Here is a 25246-nt window from a genome sequence, read left to right as displayed (position 1 = left end):
TTTTGCATTGGATACCCACACAAGTGTGGTATCATTTTTATCGAGAGACCTACGGGAATGCTGGGTGATAGAAAATGTGTGCTTGTGCGGTGATCACAGACAGAAACGAAAGGAAAATTTGATTTTTTAGCTAAATTTGAAGTTTGCAGAGGATTCTGGGTGCAAAAACATTGGGGGGACCACGCAAGCCACACCTCTTTGGACTCCCCAGGTGTCTAGTTTTCATTGATGTCTGGGTTTGGTAGATTTCCCTAGATGGTTGCTTAGCCCAGGACTAAAAACACAGGTGCCACCTATGCAAAAACTGTTTGATTTGAGATACATAATTTTGATGTCTCCACAATAGGTTTTGGGCCCTTACCTGTTGCTAGTACTTGACCCACCCACACAAGTGAGTTAGCATTTTTATTCATCGCCAGTCCTGGGGTTATGCTGGGTGGTAGGAAATTTGTGTCCGCCCGGTGATCACACAACTTTCCCACACAAAAATGTGAGAAAAATTTAAGGTTTGAAGGGGATTCTGAGTAGGAAAACATTGGGGGATCCACGCAAGCTACACCTCCCTGGACTCCCTCAAGTGTCTCGTTTTCAGAAATGTCTGGGCTTTGTAGGTTTCCTTAGATGGCCGTCAAGCCCGGGACCAAAAACGTATGTCTTCGCAAAACCAGGTTGTTTTGTGATAAGCAATTTTGATGTCTCCACAATACGTTTTGGGCAATTTTAGGTTTCAGACACTAGGCCTACCCACACAAGTGAGTACTATTTTTATTGGAAAACTTGGGGGAATGCCAGGTGGGTGGAAGTTTGTGGTTCTCCACAGATTCCAGAACTTTCCATCACAGAAATGTGCGTAAAATGTGTTTTCTTTGACAAAGTTTGAGGTTTGGAAGCAATTCTGGGTAAGAGAACGGGTGAGAGCCACACAAGTCACCCCATCCTAGATTCCCCTGGGTGTCTAGTTTTCAAAAATGTACAGGTTTCCTATATTTCTCTAGGTGCTGGCTGAGTTATGGCCCAAAATGCATAGCTAGGCACATTCCAAACAAAGGATTCACTTTTCACTGGAAATATGTGATGTGTCCACGTTGTGTTGTATGCCGTTTCCTGTCATGGGCACTAGTGAGGTGCCATTTTGATTGGCAGGCATGGGGGAATGCTGAATGGGTGAAAGTTTGTGGCTCTCTGCAGATTCCAGAACTTTTGATCAGAGAAATGGGAGGAAATGTGGGTTTTTGACAAATATTGAGGTTTGCAGGGGATGCTGGGTAAAATAACCTGTTGAGAGCCACACAAGTCACCCCCATCCTGAATTCCCCTCGGTGTCTAGCTTTAAACAATGTACTAATTTGGAATTGATAACTTATGTGGACAAATGTCATGGGGACCTAAGTGTGAACCATACAAAATAGCCAAAAACGGGCATGGCACGGGGGAGGTGTTATGTTATCTTATGTCATATGAATTTGTAGCGCACACAGATACTCCAAGGAGTGTCCCGGCACCAAACCTGAAATAGATCGTGATTCTAGAAATTAAAACAGGAAAGTTTTCAGCTTTTTCTTGAAGATCCGAGCGTCTTGAATACTACGTATAGCCAAAGGAAATACGTTCCAACCAAGAGCCGCCTTCCGAACAAGGGAGCAGCCACCCAACCTTTGACGGATGAAACGGGGGATCTGAACCAGCAGTTTGGATGCAGAACGCAGTTATCTTGACGGTAAATAAAAAGAGACCCTCTTCTGCAAATAGCTGTGTCTTCGACCATACAGGGCTGTATGGGCAATGGACAAAACTTTGAATTGAATCCGTGCCTCCATAGGAAGCCAATGAAGGGTGCGTAAGTGAGAGCGCACACTACTCCTTCTGGGAAGATCCAGGAGGAGGCGGGCCGCTGAATTTTGCACCACCTGGAGCTTCCTCATCAAATAACTGGGGCACCCGACATAAAGTGCATTAGCATTGTCCAGGCGAGAAAGAATCAGCGCCCGGACCACAGTTTCCCTCGCCTCTTTTGGGAGAAGAGGCAGAAACTTCCTCAAGGTTTTCAAAATGCCAAAACAGGACCCCGACAATTTCTTGATCTGGATAGCAAAGGTTAAGTTCTCCTCTAACCAAACTCCCAGATTTTTTACAGCAGTGTCTGACATACCAGGCAGGGGAAACTCCGCCGGCCATAATAACTCTCTAAAGTTAGGTGGAAATTTGCCGTAAATAAGTATTTCAGATTTCTCCTCATTACACTTCAGTTGGGCCTGAGCCAGCCAACGAAATATAGAAGACAAGCAGTGCTGAGCAGAGCAGACCTCTGCGTCGTCACCCTGCCAGGTAAACAGCAACTGAGTGTCGTCCGCATATGTGATCATCTTAGCCCAAGCTCCTCCGCATAATATAGCAGTGGGGTAACATAGATGTTAAAGAGGGGCTAAGGGAGGATCCCTGCGGAACACCTGTAGGGACTGGCTGACACGCTGAGATGCAAGGTGGGAGTCAGACCTGTTGTGACCTGTTGGACACAAAAGAAGTAAGCCAGCCTAAGGCAGAACTGGCAATACCAATCTCCGAGTGGCGAGCAAGAAGAAGGGAGTGAGGCACCGTGTCAAATGCCGCCGAGAGGGACAGCATAATCAAAGCTGCCCTCCCGCCGACATTCAGACACTCTCGGATAGCTTCCAAAACCTCTATCAATTCAGTCTCTGTACTGTAGGCTTCTCGAAAGCCAGACTGTGCAGGGTGCAGCAGGCCAGCATCTTCAACAAAGGCTGTGAGTTGTCTCGTAACCACCTTCTCACAAACCTTTGCCAAGCTTGGCAGAAGAGAGATTGGCTGGTAATTTCCCGGGGACAAAGGATTAAGTGAAGGCTCTTTTAAGAGAGGAAGAATTATAGCCTGCTTCCACATAACAGGCAGGCTGCACAAGGATCAGCAGGAGAGCCCGATTTCAAACCCTTGAGAATTCTAAGGGTACAAAGCAACTCTACTGAAGAAAAGGCAAGTCATTTATGAGTAGGGACCGCTAAGGATCCAGAGGGAAAAGAAAGAACAAAAGGTCCCTGGATACAGGTGGAAAACGCCTCCTGGATAGCCTGGATCTTGTCAAGGAAGAACTTGGCAAGAACATTACACCAAGCTTCCGAGATTGGTGCCGAACAGTCCTAGGCACGAGGAGCCACAAAGATTTGTACAATGGAGAACATTTCTTTCGAATTATTATTCGCCGCGCAAGGAAAAGTACCGATTTTTTGCATCAATAATAGCCCTATCATATTCCTTTGGATTGGTTCTAAGCGCATGCTATCGCCAGAGAGCAGTAGTTATTGGCACGCCATAATATCTCCAATACCTTACAATTATGTTTCAGTAAATGGAGCTCCAGCAAGAACCAGGGATTGGAGGGGAAGTCTCTAGCGAGCCTAGAGGTACGCGATAAAGAAAGTGCGGTCACCGAATTAGAGATCCATTTGATGAACCCCAGCAGACACCCTTCCAGGTCCTGCTGACAGATAGGCTGCAAAGAAGCTAAGGCATTATTAAAATGCTGAGGATCAATTTTACGAAACATTGGGGGCAAATTGGACTCTAATAGCACCATCTGCTGCATAACCTCCCATGAAAAACATGAAAGTGGTCTGACCAAGAAACCGGCCGAGAGACCACTTTTCCCTATACATAATGGCAATGCCCCCCCCCCCCCTCCCTCCACCCTTCCGGTCTAATCGAGCGATCTTAAAGCCAACTGGGGTGGCAAGAGCAGCAATAGGATTCGAAATGTCATCTAACCAGGTCTCCGTGATGAACAGCAAATCTAAGCTGTTATCCAATACCAGGTCGAATACATCCACATGGTGTTTCCTCAAAGATCTCACATTAATAAGAGCAGCTTGAATACACTGGGACCTAGATGCCATACTAAGAGGAATCCTATCTGGAAGGTCTAAAATCGGTATAAAACCACAAGTATCGCACACATAGTGCCGGCGGCATGGTGACATATTCCTGCCTTGGGGAGATCACATAGTTGGTCGAAGAGCTTTAAGGAATGCCGCCGACCGTACGCACCTTACGCCTCCCACCTTTATCGATTGGGCAGCATAACTGGCCCTGGCTGCTGTCGGTGCGCTGACGGGCGCAGATGGGCTTGCCTTAGGCGCGCCATCGGTGCGCCCACAGCGCCCGTCCACTGCGCGTCCGAGCAGTGGCCATTAAGTAGAGAGGATTGACATACTGCGAGCAGCGACTAGAGCGCCGACCGAGGAGAACGCGCGGCACTAACAAAATGTCCGCTCAAGCCCGCGTTTCCCCGCAAAATACCAGGACAAGATTAGCCCATAAAAAAAGGAGTTTAACACACTCCAAAGTGCAATAACACAATATCGCAAAATAAAACATTAAAAAGAAACAGCCCCCCACAATTTTCTTAGTTATTGTTATAACTTTTTTTAAATGATAGTCCCATACAAATTTATCAAAACACAACCTATTCAGGGATCGCGCTCCCCAGCACTGCCCGTTAAATAATGGGGATTGACGTCCTGCGAGCAGTGACTTGAGCGATGACCGGGGAGAACGCGCTGCACTAACAAAATGTCCGCTCAGGCCCGGGTTTCCCCGCAAAACGCCAGGATGAGATTAGCCAATAAAAAACGGAGTTTAACACACTCCAAAGTGCAACTCAGTTATTGGCTCTGGGTACCTCAGGTTCTTGGTGAACCTTACAAGCCTCATATATCCCTGCAACCAAAAGGGTCCGAAGGACATAAAGTTATATTGGTTTCAAATATCTACCACAGTTAAAAAAAAGTTACAGGTGAAAATGTAGGCTCAAATGGCTTTTTATTTCAACTAGATTTCAATATATTTTTATTTCTACTGTTATTTTCTAAAAGAAAACCTTGAAGGATCTACACAAATGACCCCCTGCTGACTTTAGAATTGTGTCTACTTTTTAGAAAAGTATAGCTTTCTGGGATCCATTATTGGTTTCATATTCATTGCTACCACTAACTGGAAGTAGTTTAAAAGCACAAAAAATAGGAAAAATACGCTATGTCCCACTAAAAGGCCAAACCTGTGTAAAAATTTTTTGGTTTTCTGACAAACGCCTGCCTGCTCCTGAAAGCTGAGAAGATGGTGATTTTAGTATCACAAACCCTTGGTTGATACTATTTGCAGGGAAAAACACAGATGTTTTCTTCTTCAGCCTTTTTTTCCATTTTCCCCCCCAAAAAACACAATTTAGCTGTATTTTGCTTAATTTCTCGGTCCCCTCCAGAGGAATCCACAAGCTCAAACTAATTTAGCATGGATAGCTTGTGTGGACAAAATGTTATGGGGGCCTAAGCACAAACTACCCCAAATAGCCAAAAAAGGGCGTGGCACGTGGAAGGCCTGGCAGCAAAAGGGTTAAAGTGGAACAGGTAAAAAAATTACTATTACCATGCTGCTTTAAAGACAAGGCCCTAAAACTATTTTAACTGTAGCAGGCCAATATGTCCTTGGTGACAAATCAGAGTAAAATATTAATGCTGTATCTAGTGAATGGAACCATCTAAAAAAAACCTAAACAAATAAATATCAAAGAAGAGTAACTTTTAAAAAGTTGAATGCAAGCTAGTTACCCTTTGCCAGCCTGACGGTACTGGAGGCTAATTTGCAAAGACTCTCCAGCAACTCCCAGCCTGTGCTCATCTCAGGAATAGGTGAGAAAGAGGGGTGAAATTCCTCCCAGGAGCAAACAAGAGGCTGATCTCGATGGGCAGAGGTGGTTCATCCGAGCTCAACAGAGTATGCAGGGTAGGGTCTGTGGGAATTCTGCTGACTCTACAGTGTCAAGTCCTGCCTGACAGGTCTGCTGCACATGTATCACCTTAGCTCACTTGAAAGAGAGAGAACAGGATGACAGGACAACACTTGTGCTTCCCCTGTCTGGTTGTGGAAGAACCTTATTTTGTCCTACCAGACCTCTGTTGTGAGTACAGTGCCTGCTTCAAATGGGATGTTAGTGTTATGTGTCGGAGGAAACTAGTGATTACCTTAAAGCACTCCTCAACACTTCCACAACCCTCAGGGCCCAAGTTTAGTGTGTCCAAAGGCTTCCACTATCTTGCAGTAGGGGAAACAGGAACTACTGAAAAAGTGGGTAGGGTGGCCCCTGGAAACCTTGACCCCATTTGTGAAGGAGTCACTCTCAACCATTTATCTAGTGCCAGGCATAAACTTGGCACCCCAAGGTATCTGGACAGAACACTTTGTGTACCTGCAGAAGAACAGAAAGTGGACTGGACCATCTATCCAAGACCTCGCAGCTGACCTGAATGACTGGGGGAGACCTAAAGCAATTTCGCATTACGCTTGTTATGCAAAAATCCGCCATGAAGTTATGTAATTCAGTTTCATTGCGGTAACAATTCACCCCGGCTATTACTGCAAACGGATGGGAACTGCAGAATGCAAGTGGCTTTTGTTCATGGTACGTTTGATTTTTGCACTTTTTTTGCACAAAACGTGTTCTTGCATTAAAATGGATACGAGAAAGCATTTTACCAAACCATATAGTGCTATCTGTGGATTTGTATTTCACGTAATTTTGCAACATTTTGCAATGTTCTCCATAATTACGCGAAAGCAAACTATGTAATTTTCGCACACCCCTACTCACAACCCCCTTCAGAGAATCTTTATAAGTATTACATTCACACCTTTCTATTGAAAAGCTAAACCTGGTCTTTATATAGTCTGAGAATGTTAAATATTTTAAATATCCAAGATCACCATCTACACATCTTCAAACGTGAACAGAGTTAACTGGCAATCTGTTTAATAATGTAACTGCTGCGAGTAGAAGAAAAAAGAACATAATTGACAACCTCAGCCAAATAGGTAATTATGGGGAACACAAAGTGCACTGCGGGAAATCAATATTTCATGGGTTTGGTATGAAAGCATGTGAGGAAGCTAAGAAAAAAGTACATCATTTAAAAGGGTTTCCATCAGTGCAATAAAAGTCACTGGCTTCCCAAACATAGGCCTTAGGTCACGGATTGGTGCAGGAATGTGTCCAATCAAGACCGTAGATTGTATTTAAAACCTCTATCTAAACATATAAAGCCTTTATCGTTACAAAATGCTTGAAAATGCATTGTAGATTTAATTTTATGCCATGGCAGTGAAAATAAATGTGGCCCAATAACATGTGATATTTAGAACAACTGCACTAATAAAGATACATTTGCACATATATTATAGTGCAATGTTAAAATTCCAGTTTATTACAACCGCAGGGTGATATTCACATGAGAAAAACAGTGGAGTGAAATCGTCATTAAAAAATGTTCCTTGTGGATGGGCAAAATTGAAGTAATGTTTCTGATGTTTGTGCTGTTGGATTCTTGTTGAAAACATGCTGTGGGTGACTACCACGGTGTCATGGTCAATAGCAGGAGGTCTTGTGTGCGTGGGAAGCGGGAGTGGATGGAATGCACACTATCATGTCTATGGCAGCTGGATAGTGAAAAAGGTGTGCACACCCTGACACTTGTGATTGCAAGGCCAGTATGGTGTTCAGGCCTGTGCCTATGAAAATCCAAAACCACTGGCTTCCTTCTACCCACTGTTGCACATCCATGCCACAAATCCACGAGAGTGAAGAAAGCAGGCCATGAGTTGTTAATCCTTGGAAGTTCTTAGGGCAGTACTCAACATGGTGTGGTGGGGGAAGGGCAGGAAAGGTGCGCATGGGAAGGAAGAGAAGGTGGTAGATGTGTTAATAAACACCGAGATTCTGCTGCAGAATGTGTTTGCTCTTCCCTTACTATGGTACAAAGATTTACAGATCAACGACAAGATTCAGAGACCAATCATGCCAATCAATACACTGTGCCATAACTACTTGTTTTTATGAGTTGTACTGTGGGATAATGCTGAGATGGTTACTGCCTACGCCCGCCCCCTTCACATCATACACATTCTCATTCACCACATTCACATATGGGGATATCGCTATATCTTTTTCCATGACACTTGAATGCTGATCAGGCCATCTTTGCTTGTATGTCATGATGTGCACAATACATTTTCTCAAAGTCAATGCTCAACAATCCTCTGATTTTTGAAAAGCACATATGATAGACTGTGACCCATGCAGACTCCCTCATTTGTCAGTACAAACAACAGGAAAGGGTGCATCATTTGATAGCATCAAGTGCCATCATTGCTGCCTCCAAGCTTGCTCTGTGTAAATCCGGATCTGCAAACTGAGGTAGGAGGGTGGTTTAGTAAGTGGGAATAAGCTCTACTCAGGATATCAAGGTCAACAATGAGCTCGTTTTTAATAGCGCTTTAGTTATTCATTTTTATTCTACGATTTTATATAGTGATGCTTTAACTAGTCACCATGTTGCATCAATTACCAATCTTGAGAAAGTGTGAGGGTAAGTTGAAAACTGGAAGAGGAGAGTTGGAGAGTGTGGAATATCCTGTAGAGCAAATAAGAGCAGAGGGAGCTAGAAGGGGGTCAGATGGGGCAAGGAGAGATAAAAGTGAGAGAGGAAATATAGTATAATGCCATGTTAACACTGACATTTAACACACCAGTAATCAGTATCTATTGATCAATATTCATTAATTGAGCAATGGTGGAAGAGGGTCATATTACAGAGGGGGAAAGCTTTAGGGAGAACACTGCAGTAATCAGTAAAGACAGAGTTGTAAGGTAGTAAGTGAAAAGGATAGCAACGGGGAGGGGGGAAGCGGAGGTGATGGAGAGCCTTGAGAGAAATAACACAACACACTTCCACTGTTTCTAAACGCTTTTGTGTAAATGAACCATGGAAAGAACAAATGCAACTCCTTATTCAGAGGAAAATCAGTATTGCAGGAGACATAAGTAAAACAATAGTTCATTCGGATTGATTCATATGTGGATTACAGAGTCATTAAATGGACCACTCAATAATCTTATTATTTTAAGAATATTAAATAAAACGACCACAGTCAACATGTATGTAGGTGAGCATGCAATTTATAGAGTGAAGATAATTGTGTAATATCCACAGAACTATTTACATGTAGGGTTTTACAAGTGATAAAAAATTTGAATATGATTTGAAAACTGTGATAGAAAAAGAATACAAGTCAAATCAAATTTTCAGAATATATGTATAAATGTTTTGGCTGTCTAAGAGGAGCGTGTAAAAGATCAATTATTAGTAATCGTAATTAATAACTGAACAGAGTAAAGTAAACACAATTCAAACTATGGGTTAGTTGATATTTCGACCCCTAAACAAAATGGCGCGGACAAGATTTGCTTGAGGACAAAATTATGATTGATAAAGAACAAATGAACTGCAAAAAGGTAAATATGTGGCAAATTCATGTTTTATACTTGGTACGATAGTGGAAGCTAGAGGAAATCCTTTGCTATGCGAGAACGATCAGGGGGTTATCATGACTAAAAACAGAAGGTGTTTGTCTTTTGTAACCTTTGAAAAACCCCATAATTTTATTATCAAGGTTGAATTGCATACATATGTTTGCAAGGTTGAAGTTGTGGTATTTCTTCACCAATAATGAATACACTGGTATGTTGGATGCCTGTCAGGACTGTTGGAGTTCATGCTCTCTGGTGATCATGTCCACTGTTGTAGGGAATCAGTCACGTTGCTTAGGCTCCACAATACAAATTTTCTATGGGCAGGACTTAGCGACTGTGGAAGATGGTACAATGGTGGCTGGGGAGGTGAACGAGGGTGTAGTCAAAGGGTAACATGGATCATCACTTCCAGGGAAAGCTGAAAAGAGCCAGAAAATTCAGGAAGAGTCGGAAAATTCTGATAAAGCCAGAATATTCTGGAAGGAGCCAGAAGGTTCCACACACTTCCAGACTAGTACGAAATGGGAAGGTATAAGCTCTAGTCACTGCACTAGATTTTGATGGGTTCTCTACTCAGGTCGCATAGTTTGCCCCATTTGTGTTCCTGCACCGTTTTTGGTTTACTGCCCTTCAGTTCCCTTGAGTGGTTAGGGCAACTCAGTTTAACCCTTTCCTCCACAGATACTGAGCTTTGCTTGCTACCATCCCAAAATTCCTGCACCAACTTCTAACAGTTCAAGTCAGCCTGGCATCTCTACTATTAGAGACAGACCTTCGTATTTGGTTCCCAGACTGTGTCCTGGTCAACCAGAGGCTATTAGCGACCTCTCTGATTTCATCCCCTAGTAAGCCATTCTACTGTTACTACAAGACATTGTATCCTGTAGTACACCAGAACATTTTTATCAATGGTATCTTCTTTTATAGGATTACAGGGGTTACCAATCGGTCTACTGCATTCAGACAGTCCTTGTTTCACGCCTTCCAGCAGCCATGCTACTGATAAAACTGGTTCAAAGCGCTTACGAAGTGTTCCTTTCTCTCTACTCTCTTGCACTTTTTACCCTTGTACAGTCACTTCTGTTTTTGGAATTTATTACAGATCTTATTTGACTGAAATGAGACGGAGTGGGGTACACCATCTCAATCCCTGGCTTGCATTTCAGCGACATCCTGATAATACCACTGGATTGTGTCTTTTTATTACCTTCACCCCATTGCTCAAAACTTGCCTAGAGATATACTGACCTTTGAAAGGGCAGTGCTCTAGCACATTGGAGCACTCAGCCAGGAAAGGGAATGTATTAGTTATAATATTTCCAAAGGCAGAGTGAATATTGCAATTAAATTGATGGATAAATTGATGAGATGATTGTGCACAATATGACATATATTTTTGCTAAAATCCTTTGCCAGCAATCTGTGGTTAATTACTGTACTACATTGAAAGCTGATTTCACATCAGAAATTAGCACATTGATTAGAAATGTAATAGATGAGGCCTTGTCTTCAGTAAAAATGAGCACGGGTTCCAGAATAAAAACACCCATGAATATCTACCATTTACGCCTTAACTCATGTTCATAAACAACCAAAGAACCCCCCTGGAAGGCCTATTGTTTCCGTGTGCAGCTGTAATTTAGACCCCATATGTCAGTTCATTGATTTACGAGGTCAATCATTTGTATTTGATATTAAGGCATATGTGAGGGTCAGTGTAAGTCTGATTAGAAGAACTGAATTCCTGTTTGTTTGTTCGTTCCACCCAAATCCTTTTAAAGCTAGCTATGCAATCATTGTGTTCTAATATAACCCTTACGGGCACCTAGAGTGCTAAAGAATCTTTAGACTCGATGCCTGTGTCTTGACCCCTAAAAATGTAATTGTCTCTCTCAAAGAGATAGCCCTAACAAAGAACTGTTTGAATTTCGAAATTATTTTTTTCTGTCACTGTAAGGGAATGGTCATGGGTCATTGGTCATGGATCCAGTGGATGACTTTGAAGAACAAAACATCTATGGACATACCAATACATTTTCCTCAAGGATTATTATTTGTAGGAAGTACAGAAATTATGTTTTCCTTAAATGAAGTGGTAATTCTGCTTAAGTTCATGATGACAAATCATACACTAAACTATTCCATCTATCAACTGAATGCAACACATTATTGGGATATACAAGCCATCATCCTCATAGTCTTATGGACAATTTAGCTTTCAGTCATTTTTCCACCTGAGGCACGGCTCTAAAATGAAGAAAGCTTTCTTTAAAAGAATCCGACATAATGATTAACAAACTATTGGTACAGAGCTATCTTTTAAGACTATTTAAACATTCAAGAAAGAGGTACTGTTATCTCCTTACACCAAGGCTCAAACCCATGAATAATTTTGTGGGTACCAATTGCACTTCAGTAAACAGAACAAATGGATTATACATAGAAATTTTTATCTCCGATTTGCTGTCAAAAGAGGCACAAATATTCACCATACAGATGAGATTAAAGTTACCTGTGGAAAATAACCCCACCTTTGTACACAATGGGGACTTCCTCCTGTGCATGGGCATTTTAAGTGTGGCAGTATAGCAAAGGTTATCTCTGAAGTAAAGCAACATATTTTTAACACGATAATATCAAATTGTGTTGCACAAATTTACTATTTGTAAGTCATCCAATGTCAGCTATGCACTGTGTTTTTTTATGGCACTACCTATATTGAACAGATTTCCCAAAAAATACAAAAGTACAGTACATATTTTACAACATAGAAGCAGAATAAAATGTGGTACTTCAGGAGCGCCTCTTGTTCAGTACAGAATTTACACATACACGGATAATATTAATTGGCAAGTAGTGGAGCAGGTTGTGCCAAATCCACATGGTGGAGATGTATCTACGATAGGTTCCAATCCTCACTACAGATGTATCAATTATGAAATCTGGACTAAATAAATATGAATAATGGGGTTATTTGGCTATTATTACTGGGTGCTTTTATTAAACCGAGTGTATCATCTGAACAGCCTTCATATCAGTTTGTGGGGGCTGTTCATATTACCAACATAAATTATTGTCTGTTTGTATCTATGCATGCTACATTGTTTTTGTGTATATGTAATGTGTTTCTAAATTCCCCATTTTTTACATTTGTTGCTATTGCCCCCGAAAATATTTGACTGTGTAAAAACATTTTTATACCAAAAATGTTTTTTTATAATGGTTGGCTTAATTTTTCTTCTTTTTGTAGTCTTTCTTCTTGGTTTTTGCTGAACTTCAACATTATCAAGTAGATTATATATTTTTGTAAATGTTCCATGACTGTTTTGTTGTTATTTGATATGCTCTATTTTTGCTTGTTCCCTCTTTCTCTATAGGGTTGACTTCCCGCTACCCTAAACATGCACGGCAACACAGCCTCCATGTTCCCTTGTTTTATAACTGGCACATGCCTAAACCCACTTGAGAGAAAGAAGCTTTTCTGTCTTCCATGCTGGTGAGTATTTTTATATTTCTTCCTGCCAAAGGGTACTAATTTTACTATTTTTCTGCCCATCATTGACATGAATCATTTATCACTATGAACAGAGCCCTTTTGTTTTACACAATTCATAGCAGTGATTTGCTAATACTAAGATGAAGTGTCTGAGTAAGTGGGAGCTCTTTTGTTGGCATAGTACAAACGTATATATAACATATGGGACATTCACCTGAATCCAACATTTTTGTCGATCTGGAGTCAACTTACCGAGAAAGGTAAGCCCTCCTTTTTGAGTGTTTTTGAACACTTGCATTACACTTTGTGTTATGCGCCTTTTTACTGCAAAGTACCATAGTTGGTAACATGCTTGTATTTTCCTTCTCTTCTGTTTTAGTCATGGTTTACTCCTTTTATCTGGCAGAGGTAATGATCTCCTCTTACATGATCTTCCACTGTCAAACTCATGAGCAAGTACATTTTTGCTTAGTATTGACCTTTTCAAAATCATCCATTCCCTCTAAGATACTACAAATCCAATTTTTGTTCTAATGAAGACCATGTCAAAGTCATTTCTTTCGGGGTTGAAATGCTGACTAAAATCATGTTTTGGTCAGTGCATACTTTCAAACCTTCATTGAACAGTAGGGACGTTTGATATTTGCTCTTTTAGTTGCTATTCCTGAAGAGCCAAAACAGTCATACAAATCTCTTGCTATTGGCTGAGCTCTAAGTTTTCTCTCTTTCTCTCTAACTCTCTCATATTTTTCCATTTCAACCTCCTACCTTTTATCTTACACTCGTTTTTTGTCTCTCTCTCTCTCTCTCTATGTTGCTTTCCACGTCTTTTTGTTCCTCTCTCTCTCTCCCTATCTGTTCTTATCTCTGCTTCTGTTCAGCTGATTGAATTCAGAATTATACACACGGCTATGGAGCCAACTGTAGGGTAAAAGCTCAAGTTTTCTAAACCATATGTGCCATTTAACCATATCATCCACTCAAATCACTTGCTATTTTCTGTAATCTGTTTTAATTATACATCACCACCCACCAGAAGCAGCCTGTTAGTAGGCCTTTAAGGACAGGGTTGAGAAGATTAGAGTGCTGCCGCCAACTGCAGCAGATAGGAAATCATTGGCAGAGGGTTCAATATGTAGCCTTGTGTCAGTAATGGGTCTAGCAGGTAAGTAATATACAAGCTAATCTTTTCACAACAGAGAATGTGGTGATAAGGCTTGCCTTAGGCTAACTGCATATCATTCTGAACAAGTTTATCTCAGTCCTATCCTTTGAGTTCATTACCAAGCACTCCTACGTGTTCCTAATGAGCATGTGTCCATATTTCAACAGTTTTAGAGTCATGGAAAATCAAAAGATACCATGTCAGAGCATAATGAACCTGTTAAGTCAGTAATATACGTGGTTAGAATAGTTACCTGTAGGCGATACATTTTGACATGTTAGCCTTTGACAATCACCATAAAGGCAACTCTGCTAGTTAAATTCAGGCAAAACATTCATTAAGTGCAAGCGCTGTGGTGCCTTGAATGTGTTGAGGAGCTCTAGAACATGTGCAGCAGTGGCGGCTCCTCCGCTATGGCAGCAGAGCATCGCTCCACTGCTTTTAAGAAGTGCCAAGTAGAAACATTAAATGATAATAACTTAAAGTTATTATCATTTTATGCTTTGTGTCCTGCTGCTTTGTGGGCGGGTGGGTGCGCAGGGCTGCTCTGCTCTCAGAGCAGGAAAGGAGTGGTTTGCCCACTCCTAAGTGTGCAATAATTGGCTGCCCAAACCAGTCATGCCCACTTCCCTGTTCTCCATGCAGGCTGCATTACAGCCTGAATGGAGAACATTCCCACCCCTCCAGCGCCTGACTGAGTGCCGTGTCACCGCACTCAGGCCAATCACAATGCTGCATTGCAGTGTTGTGATTGGCTTAGGGGAGGGAACCTGGCTGCCTGCTTCCTGGAGTCGGAGGCAGGAGAGCAGGGGCAGAAACGCGGCACCCGGAGGAAAGGTACTTTTTTTTTCATCCCCCCACGTGCAACCCCACGCGAGACCCCCCACCTTGCCGGCTGCCACTTTTGTGCAAAGTACTCTGAACACCATAATTTCTACCAAACAAGTTATAAACCAAACAAACACAAGTAATATTATAAATTGACAATTAACTTTCACCAGTTCACCTCAATCATTTGTTTAAAATAGATGGACAAACTATATTTTGAATTTAGAGTGCATATGTTTCTTTTACCTCTGTCATCATTTCCCTGGTGTGCTGCTCCTCCTTCAAACTGCTTCCCCAATTTTTTACAATCACTCTCTGTTACTTAGTGGCACCCCCACACTGAATCACTTTTTCCATTGTCTTTATGACCTCCCCCACCACTCCAACTGCCAGTCTCAATTTGCGTTGCCAATGGCAGATGCTTTTGTGAATTTTAAAGCACAACTTTCCCTAACTGTTCTATAAAGCAGTTATAAAGCAACATTCCTGAAATAAGCAATATTTCTGGTATGACAAGTCCGCCCATTCCTTTCAACAGGTGCTGGAAATTAATCCAGCCTACTAAATCGTAAGGAATATGATGAAAAAAGAGAGCAACCTTCCGTTGCCTTTAGAAATGTTTAATAAAATAAATGGTTATCAGGTAACTCAGATAATGCAATTTTACATGGACCATCATGGGTTATGCCATTTTTCTTCATTTCAGTTCTTTTAATTTTGCCATTCAAGTAGATTCAAAATCATATTTTACTCCTGAGAACGTACCTGGAATTGGCAGTATTAAAAGAACCTCACACAATCCAGGCTCACCCGGGTTGACACTATTCAGGCAGCTGACAGATCACATCAAAAGGCACAGTAGGCTTCAGACACTAGTAATGCCTATCACTCAATTGTCAACCATAAATACATATTTGCAAATATGATCATATTATTTCCAGATATAAGCTGTTCAGTTTCTTTTAAATACAAGCTGTATTATTATCAGAAAATAAACTCACTTTCCTAAACATGCACTACCTGAAATATCAGCCTGTCTATATTTTGCTTCAAACATTATTCTTTCATTTTAATTAATAACTTATATGCAATTCTGCCGCACATGGATAGATTCTGTCCTCATGCCCTGGTGTGAATTTCCTTCCTTTTAATGTATTCCTCTGTTTGAAATATTTTATTGACAATAAAAGTTTAGGAAACAATCAACATACAAAAATAGTACCAAATAACATAACAAAATATGCACTTCAGTGAGAATAGAATAAATACCTTTCTAAGGATAGAAGATAGCACATGCACTAAGTAAACAAAAAAGATCAAAGCTACTTAAAATGAATTCAGAAAGAGAAATTTGCATATACATAATATTGAATATGATTGATATAAAAGAAAAGGAGAACAGAATAATATAACAAACTTTGTTAGGATACGTAAAAATCAAGAGGTTTCCAAAAGTATTTCATGCTTGTGAAAGGTTTGTGTCACCCAGTCGCATAAATGTAATCCATGCCCACCAAGTGTGAATAGTTCATAATTTAGCATTTTTCAAATTAGATGTTATGGATTTGATTGCTGATCAAATAAAAAAATCAAACAACATCTGATGTGTAAGGGAGATGATGGAATTTAGACAATGGATTTACCTATAAAATAGAATATGAGATATTTTCAGTAAAAATGTATAATTTTACCAATTATATTCCAAACTTTTGACTATAATTTGAATATAATAGGGCAAACATATAACATATGTTTTAATGAACCAATATTGGCATGACAATGCCAGGAAAAAGGACTATTATTTTGGCTTTAAAAGGTTTAACAGGTGACCACAGAGCATTTTTGTAGGATAAAAGGAGTATATCAACACAATGAGACAGATACCCACCCTGGAATATTAAAATGTAGCATTTTTTATCAATCTTTAGGCGAAAAGGTGACAGGTAATTCCACATTCCAGAAATTTTTCTTTACCTGTCCAACTTAAGTGCCACCTGATAGTTTTCTATAAAATCTGGATTAAATGTGATCAGATCCACTGAATATATGCAAACACAACTCTATTTCGGGAATCTTAGCAACAAGTAAAGCATTAGGGAGTGAGGTAAGTATAGCATTGCACAGAATATCATCCTTATTATATTCACAGGATGGTAAGGTACAGGTTTTTTGAAGAGGATTAATGTTACATCAAAGATGGACTACATCATGGTGGGGACACTCACTATATGTCAAGAATAGCCACCCTTATGCCAGAGATGGCATTATGCAACATGTGGGTACCGTTCATACCATAGCTACCTACAATAATCAATAAATATGATGTATTGTAATATAAATTCCCACAATATGCCAAGAGTAACCACTGTTATGAAAGGACCAGTGTTTTACTACACTGAGAACCTTAACACTAAAGATATCAATAATGTAACAAGAGCTACTACCATTATGCCTGGATCTGCATATTAGCTTGAAGTCACATCATGCAATAGATACCAAGAATAACAAACACAGTGCCTGGGCCAGCACTATACCAGTGGTGGGTACCAACTTTATGCATGCCCATAATTTGCTAGAATTTGCTAAATATATGACAGTGCTGGCTAAGTATTAGTGGTAGGCTAACAATATTAGTGGTAGCACCATCATGCCACTAATAAATAATCACAATGCACCCACAATTGCCACCGTTATAGAAGGAATAGCCTTATATCATAGGTGGATGCCTTCATACAAAGAATCCCTAAAGTCTGGCAACTACACCCATTATAGTAGGACCAGCATAATGCCATGGGAGGAAAATCATACACACAAAGGCAAGTATGCAGTTGTGCATATACAGAAACACACACATGCACAGGTATTCAACATATTTTTAATACATGCACTGTCTGACATCACTCTCTCACTCTCAAGCGGCATTCCTCACCTCCCATTTCTGTTCCTACTGCATGTCAGACCTAACACTCTCATACACACTAACAGATTTATTGACATCACCAAGCAGCTTGTTGATTGACTTTGTAACAGGGTAAACACACAAGCTGTATGTGTGATGGGCTGAGAAATGCCCTTCAGGACAATCAAACATGAAAACTTTTCTTTCACTGTCATTCCAGTGGTCTGTGTTTGGAGTGACAGGGACATCTGAATATGGGATACATCATGAAAGGCAACATGGGCAAATCAACTCTGTTGTAAAGGCAGACACCACCACACCCTCGTTAGAACTGATAAACCTTAGTCATAAGACAGTATCAACAAATCCTGTTGGATGGATAATAGTTAAATACAGGCGCCCTTTGCATGCTTATCTAGCTTCAAACACCTACCAGCATGCTGCATAGTCACAATGTTTAACCACTTGTACACAGACAAACTCTTAGGTTCTCATTCAGATAAAAAAATCAGAAATCTGGATCTGCAGGTGTACTACTTTGTATGGCTGCAGAAACTTGTTTACGAAATTGCCTAAAGTTTTCATGGATGTGCTCGTGACAGATTGCTTCTAGGAGTAATGCAGCAACACTTGTAGGAATTTGTGTGCATTCATGAGTAAGGCTTTCTGCTTGAACATTTGTCTGTAAGGTACAATTGATCATGCGAAAATAAAATATTTGTCACATTGGAACAACGTCCCATACACTGCCACAAATTCGGGAAGAAAGCAAAGCCCATTACTAGCATCGAAAGGGATTTACTCCTGCCCCTGAAAAGTGTAGAATTTCAACTGTGTTTTCATGTTCTCAGAGTAGGCATTCATTAGAAACAAGTTTGTGAATACTGACAAAACCCATGTGTTCCTAAACATTTTGAGCTGCCCCCACACCAAAATGTGCTCTCCATGTTCCTGAAGTAGGAGTAACACATGTTTAATGTTACGCTATCAAGTAGTGACATTTGTAATGTGAGCAAGGATGTTTTGAACTAATAAGACAAATCATTTGCTCTTCTAAGTGGAACATTCAGGCACAAATGAAGATAAGAACTGGGTCTTCTGAGTGTACTTAATAATTAGCAAATAATCTTCTGAATTGTTAACACTACATGCCCCGCAGTTGGCATCAACAATGATATCATGTGCAATACCACACAACTACAATGCAATACTTGCAATCTAAGATAACATCTCACCACCCCATACGTGGGTAGCTCAATAACCCTGGGAATCTGGGATGTGTAACAAAGAAAGAACAGTGGTTCCTTTTGGAAGTACCCTCAAACAATCATGCAGCGTAACTAAATAATCATGGAACAAAATGAAATCATGTAATAATTTGATATTCAATCAAAATTTATGAACAGTTTAAGAAGCATGTACATTCAAAGAAACCAATAAATGAAATTTCAAATATATTGTCACTGAATCAATAGTAAATCAAATCTATTCTAATAGAGACAACAATGATAACCCACCAAGATGCTACAGTGCAAAGTAAAGGTTAACAGGGCAGTGCTTAGCGCTTTCTGAATATGCTGATATATTGGCATCTCTACTCATGATAAAAAATAAATGAAGCCATCTTACCGACTTTACAAACACCTTTCTTCTTTGCCTAACCTTCATAAAATATGCTTGGTTCCCACTGTTGAACTATAGCTCATTTGATTTTCAGCCATATAACCAAATACAACCAGTATGATGGTCAACAACCATGCAGAAGGTTTGGAAATACTGATACTCTTTTAGTGTCGGGGGGGAGGCATATTTGCTGTGCATGCCTGTGGTGCAATATCGCTCCAGCTTGCAAACTTCAATGTCACTTTTAACTCTTATTCCTTACCCAATTCAATCTACAGATTTCCTTATTCAGGAAGAGCGGGACAATCCTTTGTCCCTACTACAGGGAGGAGCTGGCAATAACATTGTTGGTGGCATGCTTGGACCATTGCAAAACTATCTCCTTTGCACCGCCAAAGAAGCACAAAAATAAGTTATGAATATAACAATTCCAGGTATTCAGAATGTGGACATTTAGAATATGATCACATGAATCTAGACCCTACAATATCCCATTAGTGCCCAGGAGTCATGAGGATTAAGTGTAAATTCTCTGCAAATGGACAATATACCAGTAGAAATGAGGCCACATGGCAGCTTTATTGCTGTCCACCTGATCAGCCCACAAAGCTTCACGCAAATTAAATATATGGACGGAGTACTACGGCGGAACACCCTGATCCCAAACACAAGGACTGAACTAAACAATATCCACTTCAGGAAACATCTGAAAACTATTAAAACTCGCCTTCTGCTGAACTATTCATGAAGTGTTGGGTGTGACTGGCGAACATCAGACCAGGTCCCGCATGCCCCTGATTGGACTCCCATCATCTCTCATTGAGTCAATAAAAATTCACAGTACTCAAAAGTGACCAAAATGTGAAACACAGTCCTGTAATATGACCAACTAAATAGGTACAAATCAAGTGTAATAAATAATGCTTAGAACTTACCAGGTTTCCGACTGTTAGTACATTGTTGAAATGCTCAGTCATTGGATAATGTTCCATGGCCATGAACAATGTATTCAACACAATGCAGATAGTAATTCCTAGATCCACAAATGGATCCATCACAATAATATTGACAATTTCTTTTATTTTCAGCCATGTTTCACAGCAGTCCCAAATGAGGTAACTATTAGCAAATTTAACCCAGCATGGGGGGCATTTTTCTCTGGATTCTTCAAGTTCTAAAAGAAAATGGCGTAATAATATGGTTACATTATGATCCGAGTACAATAATATTCATTCAGTGTTTTTGAACTAAATCATGCAAAACATCCCAGCATTTCATCAATAACAGAAACACAGTTCTGAATAAACCCATCTTAAAACTTTAGGATTAACGGACATCACATTTTCTTGATCCATTCACACACTTATGAACATATTTGTTGATCTTTTCTTTTCTTGGTGTTTGATTGGGCAGAGGTCATGAACCTGAAGTAGATCCATTGCCCATAGGTGATAGAAAAATGTCTTATGCAGACCGTGTGTTAAATACAGTCGGAAGGGGCTTTGCATGGCGTAAACCTTTGATAAATACTGTAGGAAGTGGGTTCACATTGTGATCTCTCTGACAAATGCAGTAAGACATCGTTTTACCATGAGAGATCAATCTGACAAATAACAGATTAAGAGGTTTTACAGAGGATTCTGTACAAATGCAATATGAAGAGATTTTACATTGTGAACTCTCTTACAAACACCACAGAAAGAAGATTTACATTGTACCAGTGGAGGCAGTTCAGGATCTGAAGCAGTGGGCAGTGGGGAAGCAGGATAGGTAGGGAGAAGGGGGTAGAGGGAGGAAAACAAAAATAAGCAGACAATAAAAAAAACAACAAAAAAAACGTATTTGCCGCTGCGGTCAGCGCATTGCTCCTCTCCCGACTACAGGGTTGGTGCACACTGTGCAGGCTCCCAGATCCCAATCCTGACACTGCTCTCATGCTGGGAATACTATTCCCAGTATGAGAGAAGCACTGGGATTGGTCTGAGCAGCCTGGTTTGCCGCTCAGACAGTGCCTGGGAACTTGTGGCTTTACTCCACTCGGCTGTACAATACATTCAGGTGGAAAAATGCTAAGTGCACATGATGGTTTGGCTGGCCTAAGACACTCAGCCAAACCCTCATGCGCACTTAGTAGTTCCCATCACCCCTCCTCAACACTGCTGTTGCACATAGAGTGCATAGCCCCACCCCGCACTATGACGCAGCTCGCTGTCAGCCTGCAGGTAAAGAAGAAAAAAAAATTATAATAAAATTGGTTTATTATAATTTTATTTTTCACTTTTAACTCTGCTGCCACCTAGTGGTTCAACGCTCCTCCGCCATAATGGAGGAGCCGCCCCTGCATTGCATAACACTGAGGGACCTTCAAACAAAGATCTTGAGTTCTAAAAAGGCTGTAGACATCTGGTATTCATAGTGAACATTTGTAATTTTATGTTTAGCATGGTTGATGTTTAGTTCTGTGTGAATTAAGGCACTTTTTCTTTCTCAAATTAAACCATTGGCTGGGCTTAGGATGGAGTAAAGTGCAAAAGCATTTTATTTGAGGCTCAGTTTGGGTTCAATAGTAAGGTAATTCCAACACACCAAAGGTTAAAGAATCCAGTTATCACAAGTGGACGCCGGTAAAGACGGATTGCAATTGGACTTTCGAAATCAGTTCCCATATTTCCATGTGAATTGCAACAGAGGTACATTCTGTTGGCCACTGCCCTAGAAGAATAAGCCCTATTATTGTCCTTTTGGCTGCTTCTGTGGCACTGCCAGCACCAACAGCTGCAACCCTTGACACTGCCGTAGAAAGAACAACAGCGATAAAGAGAAACAGAGCATATGCCGTGTGTGTCAACAGCATCAGAATCAGTACACTGTGTCATGATGTGCAATGAATTACCCAAGGTAGAGCTAACTAATGATCAGATTTGTTTTAATTTTTTTAATAAATATTTTCATCCATACACATTCCAGTTTGGCATAAATTAAGTGCACGCCCATAATATATGTTTCCATGTTCCTAACGTTTGATAACAAGCTGAGCAACTATTATCTGTTTCCTAGTACAACCTATGAATTTTGCCTGGTGTATGATATAGTCTAAAAGAACCTGAGTACTGATAGCAACTGACTGACATTGGATCCATTTAGTGGCTTGCAGTGCTCCTTTCCAGCTTTCATAAATAATTTTTACAAATGTCTTAACATGTTTTAATATCTACATGCTGTTTTGGTTGTGTACTGTATAATACACTGTATATTTTAGAAACTTTCATTTCTTTCTGACATCATTAAAATCTCCTTTTTTCTGGATATTTTGCACCCTATCTAATTTGCCAATCATTACAGGATTTAATAATCCTAACATCACATGCCAATCACATTAAGATATACTTCCCCATTTTATGTTGCCTTCATTTAATATATCTGGTAAACTCATTGTATTTTAGGAACTAATCTTGATAAAATGTCCCACAAAAAGATAACCCTTAAAGAGGAATGTCTCTGTTGTATATGGTATACCCCTGAGCTAAGGAAAGGAAAAAATCAGCTCAGAAAAACTGGAGAATATTTAGCGCAAAAACGACAATGTCTTTTATAAATACATCCATCTCTGCCAGTTAAAGAAATATCATTACCTGATTAAATCAGCAAAACAAATACTCAAATTTCAGGTAATAGCTACAGTTATGAATGTCCCTAAAACATTGTCTAGAACAGGTGAAAAATGTATTTATCCTGCTGCTATAAGTAATGCTGTCCCCACTTACAAACATTAGTGAACTATCTCTGTGACGTCTTCTTTGTAAATTTTAAGAAGGTCAGGGAAGAATTCCCTTAGGAGTCCATTTCCTCTTTCCTGGAAGACTATAGTGATTCGCCTTTCTTGAAAGGAAGATCTCTTGGTGTCACAGACCTGTTAAATTTTCACCCTGCCTCTCCATTCCCCTACCTATACAAGATAGGGGAAAAGGTTTTACTACCAGTTCCTGATTTTCATAGAGTTGAATAATATTCTTCATGTTTCACATAATGGAGAACAGACATTTGGATCTATTATGATTATAAAGTCAGTTGTATTCTCAGTTGTGGATTATTTAGACTTGATTGAAGATAATGAGGGAGTTGATGCAGCTTTTCTGCTTGATCTCCCAGCTGCATTCAACACTGTCAACCTTAACATCCTGTGTAGACTTCTCAACTATGGTTCAAAAGGCGGTGCTCTTGCATGGATGAAGTCAATCCTTTAAGCTCAGACTTAAATTGTCCAACGGGGCATGTTTAAATCCCCCTGTAAAATGCTTTATGGGGTGAACAACAGGCCTCCGCTACCTCACCTTGCTGTTTAACCTTCATGTTCCCTTATCTTGTCCGTCCGCTAAGTGGGTAGAGTATAAATGTGTACTTGTCTGCCAATGATAATCAGAAACCTTTCAATCTCCAGAATTCTTGTAACAAAGATCATACCATGCTACTGTGGATGCTGGAAGATATCTGATCATAGGTGGAAAACAGTGTTCCTAAATTGAACACCTCTGAGACCGAGATTTTGCTTTTTCAGAAACAGCAACCCAGCTGTGGTTATAGTTTGGCCCACATCTATAAGCAACCCTTTGTTTCCTTATGAGTCAATGAGTAATGTGGGGATAATGCTTCACTCAAAACTAACCGATATACAACTCTCAGATGCATCTAAGTCCTGCTTCTAGTATCTCCAACTGCTGCAACAGATTTTCCCTTTTTCCTGACCAATGCTTTTGATCAAGCACAAATTGACTTTGTAATCCAGTTTCCTTTGCTCTTGCTACCTCGTCTCCTTTGGCTTCACGTGATACTGAGCATGGTGGCCAAAACCTCGCTAAGACATAATAAATGCAAACACTCTACCAACCTTTAACATTAGCATTGGTTTCCTATGGCCAAAATAATTACTTTCAAAACTGCAAGCATGATGCACAAAATGTTCTATGTTCAGGACGTCAAATTCTTGACTAAGAAATTCACTAAATATACTCCAACATCCAACCTCAGATGCGGATTACTTCTGTTATTCAAAGTTGCTTTATTTAATATATAGCAAATGAGTTCTAAGATCCATTCATGTCCACGAAGACCTCACCTTTAACAGTCTGTCTCTCTGCATTCCCATCTTAAATACAAGACACTTCTTAAAACATGGGCATTTACCAAACTAGCCTTTTCAGCCCTCTTTACCAGGATTTCTATAGCACATTGAGAGTCCACTGTGAGTGTGTATTGTGTTTTACAAACAGGAAAATGTAACTCATGAAAGTTAGCATGAGACTCGACAGAAAACAGTTTGTCAATAGCACCATAGTAATTAAAAATTATTTTTGTGTTGACTGACCTCAGGAGGGATGAAACAGTGGTCCAAGGGATCCCTGCATAGCTATGAGATGTCTTCCCAAATGAGATACTGTAAGAAATTGGGTTACTGGTTGAGGGGGGGGGGTACCCTAATCAAGCAGAAGCCACAATCTTTGTCAGGATGAAGTCACAAGTAAACCCTCAATCAACCTGTGCTTAGCTCCATGGCAGCTTGGCACAGAGCAGTCAGGCTTAACGTAGAGGCAATGAGTAAGGAACTTGTGCAACACTTCAAACAGTAACACAGCAAAAAAAAACTCCATTAATGGATCTCATACCAGTTTAGAAAAATTGACTATTTTTTAATAAATAAAACAAGATCAAAGCAACAAAAATCCAGTCAGTAGAACCAGAGACATGCAGGTTTAAAGATGTAGGTGAATATTGTGCCAAAAAGCACAAAGCGCCAACTGTGGATAGCTGGTCGCACTAGATTGGGGTAAAGTCAAAAGTTCACACAGACTGTGATGGAGCGCAGGCCAG

At 40.3% G+C, this 25246-nt stretch overlaps 1 protein-coding gene across 6 annotated transcripts in view; it reads right to left on the bottom strand.

Moving 5' to 3' along the window:
- Nucleotides 1-25246, bottom strand: part of LOC146861244 (sodium channel protein type 2 subunit alpha-like) — a 905823-nt gene that overhangs the window by 498483 nt on the left and 382094 nt on the right. For all 6 annotated transcript variants that reach the window (XM_085645403.1, XM_085645408.1, XM_085645407.1 and 3 more), the window contains exon 14: nt 20317-20555. In XM_085645403.1, coding sequence (XP_085501529.1) covers nt 20317-20555 — 239 coding nt within the window. The remainder of the gene's footprint in view (nt 1-20316; nt 20556-25246) is intronic.

The sequence above is a fragment of the Triturus cristatus genome, chromosome 3_1, assembly GCF_964204655.1.
Source record: "Triturus cristatus chromosome 3_1, aTriCri1.1, whole genome shotgun sequence".
In the NCBI taxonomy this organism is placed as follows: domain Eukaryota; kingdom Metazoa; phylum Chordata; class Amphibia; order Caudata; family Salamandridae; genus Triturus; species Triturus cristatus.
The sequence above is the reverse complement of the archived record's forward strand: the minus strand, read 5'-3'. Positions and strand labels throughout refer to the sequence as shown.